The following is a 6,754-nucleotide window of genomic DNA, read 5'->3' as shown; positions in this document are numbered from 1 at the left end:
GCCTAGCTGAGGCGAGGGGGACTACACAACATAGTAAGCCCTGTCGGGGGCCCTGCCTCTCTAGCTGCCTTCCCCACCACGAGGGAAAGAACTTTAAAAGTTAGTTTCAAAAGCTTCTTCCTCGGTGTCTTCTCTTTCTTTCTTTTTTGCTATAGGGTATGTACACTCACTGGAGAGAGAGAGAAGAAAAGTAAGAAATCATCCCATGGTGGGGGAAAGGGGGGCACGCCACAATCCCCTTTCCTCTGTTCTCCTTTTGGGATCTTGGGCATGCACACGCATGCACACGGCATGACTTCCAAGCCATCAGGTCTGGGACTAGAACCACGGTCAGTTCCGTGGGAGCCCACTACCTTAAACACTATGCCACCTGCTGGTGCCTCTCCTCAGTGCTCTTCCTACCCAAGGCCAACTCCACAGAGCAGACTGCAGGGGGTTTTCAATTCCTACTTTACGGGCGAGGAAACCAGAAATGTAGAGAAATCAGATTGTAGAACCACTAAGGGGCAGAGTGAGGTCACCCAGCCCCAGAGAGCTGAGCAAGGCCAAAGGATTCCTCGGCTAGGTCAAGCCCCAGCACTCGCGGAGGGTGTGCAGGCCAGTCCCGTCACCTCCTTCCTTCCTCTTCCTGTTTACTCGCCGGTGGGGAAGAGGATGCTCCTTCCGACATTCTAAATTCCCAGGAGCTCAGAGGTTTAAAAAGTGGGTTACAGCGGGGCACACGCCACCCTCAGCACGCTGCCCTGCTAGAAACGGGACGGTCACTTCTCACTGTTACAGTGAGCTAAGGGATTTAAAGACCTTCGAGGACCCTGGCTCATCTCGGAAACTGCTGCACTGATCATGAGGGGGAGAGCCATATTCTTATAAATGGTTTCCCCCAAAAGGATGAAAACAAATCAAGGGGCGAGGTGCTGGCGCAGTGACACCCCGGACACTAGGCGCACGCACTCCGTCCCCGTCCCCCGTGCCCTGGCTGAGGCTGGGGGTGGGTCAGAGTGAAGACCCTACTGGGGAAGTCTGTCTCTCCTCCGTGGAATAAACAAATTCACTTAAAAGACCCACAATCAATAGCGTTGGTCTCATTGTGACATATTTATAAACTTAAAAGATCTGTGAGTCCAGGGCCAGCAGGTGACATGTGGTTAAGGCGCTGGACTCCTACATGGCTGCCAGCGGTTTGAGTCCCAAACCTGGCGGCTTGCTTCCTCACGTTCCCTGTTTTTCCTCCAGAGAGCGTATGCCCCTATAGCACACTAACCAATCAGCCCTAACGAATCTGTGCCTCTGTGCACTCTGCCACAGGACACGCCCAAACCGCATGCTTTATGTTCCATGTGCAGTGACCATACTTCAAAACGGGGTGCTCTGGTCAGGCCTTGCAGACTGGGACGGCCCGCCCGAACCCCAGTCCTGGTCCAGGTCGCGGAGTGCTTACCTCGGTCAGGCCTTTGATCTTCAGGTACCCACACAGGTAAGAGTTCCCTGTGTCCACATGCTGGAAAGAAAGGACACACAGCCCATTACAGAAGGGAAGACCCGCTGCGGCACGCTGGGGGTCCAGGCGGAGGAAGGCTGGCCTGGGTCAGGGCACGGCCAGTGCAGCCCTGGCTTACTCGGCCTTCGGGACCATCACAGGCGCTGCTCTGATGAGGCCGCGGATCCCAGACTGCTCGCCTGCCTTCAGCGGAGTACCCCGAGGCCGAGAGCGGCTCTGGAACGGTGAGCCTGCTCAAGCCTTGCTCTCTGCACTGCCTTCCCCACACGTGTCCGTCTGATCTGGACTCGGGGCCCTGCGGCGCACGGGTTTCCGTCTCCTTGCACGCAGGTGCCCCCCGTAACCCTGCCTGACTCTCTCGTGTCGTTCTGGCCTCTTCTCTCCCTTGCCACCATACCCCGACCCCGGACAGCTGCCCCTCCCGGTGTTCACCCCAAGCGAGATCTCTTCACCGCATGGGCGGAACCTCAGGATGGCTTCCAGGGGACTCACTCAGGTGGGACCGACTGAGGTTCTGAACTAAAGTGCCGGCCGAACACCCGACTGTCCCGTGAACCCCCGCTCTGACCATTTCGTCCGGGCGCTTGTTCCTTAATAGAGTCAGGGGGCTAAGATAAACACGGATGGCAGCCACGGCTGCTCTGAGGCCTGGTGGCACCGATCGTCAGCTGCTGAGACACGACCGATGCCCACCCAACACGGGGTTCTTCTCCCCTGTGCGGGCAGGGCCCAGAGTTGTCCTAGCACCTTCCCTGACCAAAACCCGGTCAACCCTGATGGATCCAAGGCAAACACGTGGCCCTGCCCCTTACAAGTCGTCGGTTTGGGGCGAGTGGCCCTGCTGGCCACTCAGAGGGGTGTCTCCTGGCTGAGCCCGGGAAAGAGCTTCTGAAGACGGCCATGTGAGGAATGGCTCTTCTTCCCTGGTGTGGTGGCGTGTACATGCCACGACCCGGCTGGAGCGGCCAGCGGGAGACCATGAGCGACAGGCCAGGGGAGCCGAGGTGGGCGGCACAGCCTGGAGCCAGAGGCCTAAGCCGAGGCCTTCGCTTTCATGGACGCAGTCCCCAACTCCTTATGACATGAGACAACAGAGCCATTTCCTCTGTAGCCTCATTTGAAGTGGGCATGGTTACTTGGTTAAAATGTACTAACCAGTACATCTCACCCACATCTGTAAAGATGCACCCTTGAATAGGCAGTTTCAGAGAGTGTGATGAGACTCGCTTCTAAAGTAAACCCGTGGGACCAGCAGTTAGTGTAATGGCTATGTCGCTGGACTCCCATGTAGTTGACCGCAGTTCTGGACCTGGTGGCTTAAAACTCACGCCGGGCGCGTGTGCGTGCGTGCCCAAGATCCCGAGAGGAGAATGAAGAAGGGATTGCGGCGTGACCATCCCCCCTGGGGGTGATTTCTCGCTTTCTGTCTCTCTCTGTCTGCCTGACAAGCGCACGCGCCCTATAGCAAAAACCTCTCAAAAAAAAAAAAAGTCAAACTGTGAACGAAGGCAAACTAAGTGTGGTGGTTGGTGGGTCTCCAAAAAGTTCACAGAAGATGTATACTATGAACTATGCAGGTTTCAGGGTTTTTGGCACCAAAATAAACTGTACTTTAATTCCATTTTCTATGAACTTTCTGAAGTCCCCTTGTACAATGGTACCCGTGGTACGTTATGATCTTAACGTTAAATGACGTCTCACTGTGAGAAGCTCGGGAGTTGTGTGGCATTTATTGGAGCTGGGAATTCTACCAACTGCAAACAGCGAGGCCATCCTTAGAGGCTGCAATGACCCCAGTCGGCCAGATGGTGTCAGCACCACAGAGAACGAGCTCCAGTGAGGCTCCGGTGCCTTTGGTTTGGTGCTGGTGACAAAGGTGTTCCGTGTGAAAACTGCCCAAGCATCTTAAATATCCTCCCCCGCTGACCTTGGGATCGGACCTTATCTAACGTGGCTCATCGACACGAATGTGTTCTGCAAAGAACTTTTTCTTAGAGGACACACAGACCTTAATAAAACCTGAGGCCTTAATTCTCACTGAATTCGGTACAGCTTGGGGTTTCCCAGCTGCCGGAAAGGGTATCAGGTGGCCAGGGTATCTCTAATAAGATTAAAACGTGAGCTATGCGTTGGCTAACACCTCCCGGGGGTTACCACACAGAAGAGTCGGAGTTTCAGCCTGGCCTCCACCCAGCCGTGCGTCTCTTCCACTCTGCCCAGACACACCACCACGCGCTCAGCTTAACCAAACGCCAGGCCGGCACCTCCACGAGGGACAGCAAGGCGAGTGCTCGGCGAGAGGGTGGCACGGCACAGCTGCGCCCGGCAGCTGCTCTTCAACGCTCCCGTCAGCGGCCTGGTCTTTATCCTGCCGTGCTTCTTAGACGACAGAGAAGGAAAGAGTAGAAGGAAAAAGCGAGAGAGGGAAAAAAGAAAAAGAAAAAAGGGTCCGGAAACGCGTAAAGGTTCGAGGGACTCTACACCGAAATCTCAAAAAAGGTGCACGTTAACCATCAGGAAAATGCAAATCGGGCCCACAGTGAGAGTCTACGCCCACTCAGGTGGCTACAGTCGATGAGACGGACAATAGCAAGTGCCGACGAGGATGCGGAGGGAAAGTGACTCACTGTCCACTCACCAGCATGCTAAAACTGTTCCCACGTGACCTTGGGACTCACTGTCCACTCACCAGCATGCTAAAACCGTTCCCACGTGACCTTGGGACTCACTGGCCGCTCACCAACATGCTAAAACCGTTCCCACGTGACCCGGCAATCCCACTGCTGGGTGTCTACCACCCACGAGAAGCGAAAGCACGTGTCCACATAAAAATTTGTCCCCGGATGTTCAAACAGCACTGGTCCTCCCAGCGCCAGGGGGGACAGCCCAAATGCCCACCAACTGATTAGGCGATAAACAAAACCCATACAAGGCATGACTTCTACAGCGGCGACGATTCAACGACAGAAAGGACCGAGGGGCGGACATACGCTGACATGGGTGAACCTTGAAAACGTGATGCTAAGTGAGAAAAACCAGACGTGGAGGAAAAACACTGTATGACTCCATTTATAGCAAATGTCCCAAACAGGCAAACCGAAAATAATACTAATTGGTGGTTGTCCAGGGTTGAAGGGGGTGAGGCCAAGGGGCATGAAGCTTCTCTCTGGGGTGCCAGTGAACATACGCCGAAATTAGGTCACGGCGGTGGCTACACGGTGACCGTGTGGGAGACGGAGCTGCACAGCTTGAGCAAGTGTGCTGTACGGGAAGTGAGCCGCGTGTCACGACGGTGCTCAGACAAGGGAGAGGGCACCGCGACGGGCAGGACTGTTCTGAGAAGGACGAGTCTGAGAAACTAGTCCTGGCTGAAAAACCAGATGATGGGGCAACACACATGCCACGGGCAGGTGGCGGTGACACAGCAGCAGGCGCTGGTTCAGACGCAGGTGGCACTCCTTGGCTGACCACCGCCCCCATCACCAGCCACCCCACTGGCTGGTTCCACTGTTCATAAGGAGCCCAGTGTCTGGCGGTTCAGAATGACACTACGGACAGCGGGTGACAGTCACTGTAGACTTCCCTTCCCTACCTGGCCACCCCGCCAGAGGTTTCCCATCAGAAACCATCAAACGAGACTAGGGGCACGAGTTCAAGACCACCCCAAACATGACCCACAGCAGGGGTCTCCGGAGCGTCGGATGAGCTGAAAAACCCGCCTGCACCTTCACACTAGTCTCACATTTTAAGAGAAAGAGAAGGGGACCATCGCATTAGGCACGTAGTGATGAGCGTAGTTCGTTTCTCAGTCGCGACAAACATGGTGGCTCGCGACAGCACTTCAAAGTGCACGAAGAGCTCGGGGGTGCAGTTGCTCCCAAGGGAAAGTGCAGGAAGTATTTATTCCCACGAGGCAGTAAGAAAGCAGACACTGACGCGTGCTCTACCGCGAACACAAGGAAAGGCACCCCAGTGTCTTTTAGGTGGGAGATCACTTGTTCAGAGAAGAGATTTAAAATTTAAAAAATTTAAAGGGCAAAGGGCAAGCACGAGGCACTGACACGTCGCACACTCCACCCCCAGTGGTAGGGGCAGGGAGGCGGCATGGAGGGCCTTAGGCTTCTGGAAGGGCTTTCGGGTGGTCAGGTGTGTGGAGGGTCCTCCGGGTGCAGCCTGCGGGGTGGGGTGTCAGACTAAGTTAAAAGGGAGGGGGAGGAATGGAGGAGGGACTGGTTTGTGGGTAAGGGAGATAAAAAGGGGAATTCACCACCAACCTTCTGGCGCTGGGAATAAGTGTCAGGCACCAGAGGGGTAAGGGACAGAAGGGGCCTTGGCAGATGAAACTGTGGTTCCAAAGCTGACCAGGGCCTGGCGGCAGGTACTGGGAAATCCAGGTCAAACAGGGGGGAGGTGGGAAGACGTGTACTAGAAGTGGGTGCCTTAGATTCCCCAGCATGGGTATGGGAGGCGGCGAGGAAGCCCTGCGCGGTGTAGATAAAAGTTACCAATGCAGAAAGACAGCCGGTTGCAGACGGTATGGGGTGGGGAGGGTGGAGTACCAGCAGCGGCAGAGTGGGGTGGGAGTATGAGAAGCCTGGGGCAGCGAGCAGGAGGTTCCTGGACCACGAAGAGGAGGCGGTGGGTGTGCGTGGGGCACCCTCGGAAGCAAGATCCTAACAGACTTGGAAGTGTCCTACTAGGTGGCACCCAGGTGTGAGCACCGGGTTTTGGAAAGGTGGGGTTCAGGGTCTGAGATACCACTGTGGGTTGGAGGCTCTCAGCCAAGGGAGAGAGGGCACTCCCACATTTGGGGGAGCAGATCAAACTCTCCAAAGGAGACCCCAGGTGGGAGGATTCCTGGGACTGGGGGGCCCTCACGCCTCAGGTCTGGGAGAGTCTGACGTGGGCCCAGCCCCAGAGGGGGTCCCGAGGCTGGGGAAGCCAATGGAGAGCTTTTTAGGGCCTGAGCACACCGAGGGGAGGGCAGGTCTAGCGATCTCCTCCTGCCGGGGAGGAAGGATTCAAGCGAGAGGGTGCCAGCCACGGGGGGGCTTCCGGGTCCCAGGCGGGCCGGTCACGGGCTTAGGTCTGGGAGAGTTGGGGGGTCTGCCAGGAGCTGGTGACGACAGGCCCCGAGTCCGAGGGTCAGACCAGGGTAGGGGTCGCAGAGTGTGAGACGCCAGCTGGGCAGGTCCCGGGTGGGAAACGCCGGGTGCAGGAGGCCCCGGCGGCGAGGGCCTGGTCCGCGGCTGCGGG

General features: G+C 56.5%; 2 protein-coding genes across 2 annotated transcripts in view; one reads left to right on the top strand and one right to left on the bottom strand.

Annotated features, from left to right (window-relative positions):
* The window catches only part of GID4 (GID complex subunit 4 homolog), a gene marked incomplete at its 5' end in the record, with an annotated part of 25,426 nt that extends 23,928 nt beyond the window's left edge, over positions 1-1,498 (bottom strand). The window contains 1 exon segment of the mRNA XM_014592915.1: positions 1,439-1,498. Within this exon segment, the coding sequence (XP_014448401.1) occupies positions 1,439-1,498 (60 nt within the window).
* A 4,593-nt stretch (positions 1,499-6,091) lies between these two features.
* The window catches only part of ATPAF2 (ATP synthase mitochondrial F1 complex assembly factor 2), a 25,149-nt gene continuing 24,486 nt past the window's right edge, over positions 6,092-6,754 (top strand). The window contains exon 1 of the mRNA XM_027765576.1: positions 6,092-6,209. The gene's annotated coding sequence lies outside the window, so the exon portion shown is untranslated. The remainder of the gene's footprint in view (positions 6,210-6,754) is intronic.

This window comes from Tupaia chinensis, unplaced genomic scaffold (assembly GCF_000334495.1).
Source record: "Tupaia chinensis unplaced genomic scaffold, TupChi_1.0 Scaffold138725_1, whole genome shotgun sequence".
NCBI classification, from domain to species: Eukaryota; Metazoa; Chordata; class Mammalia; order Scandentia; family Tupaiidae; genus Tupaia; species Tupaia belangeri.
The sequence above is the reverse complement of the archived record's forward strand: the minus strand, read 5'-3'. Positions and strand labels throughout refer to the sequence as shown.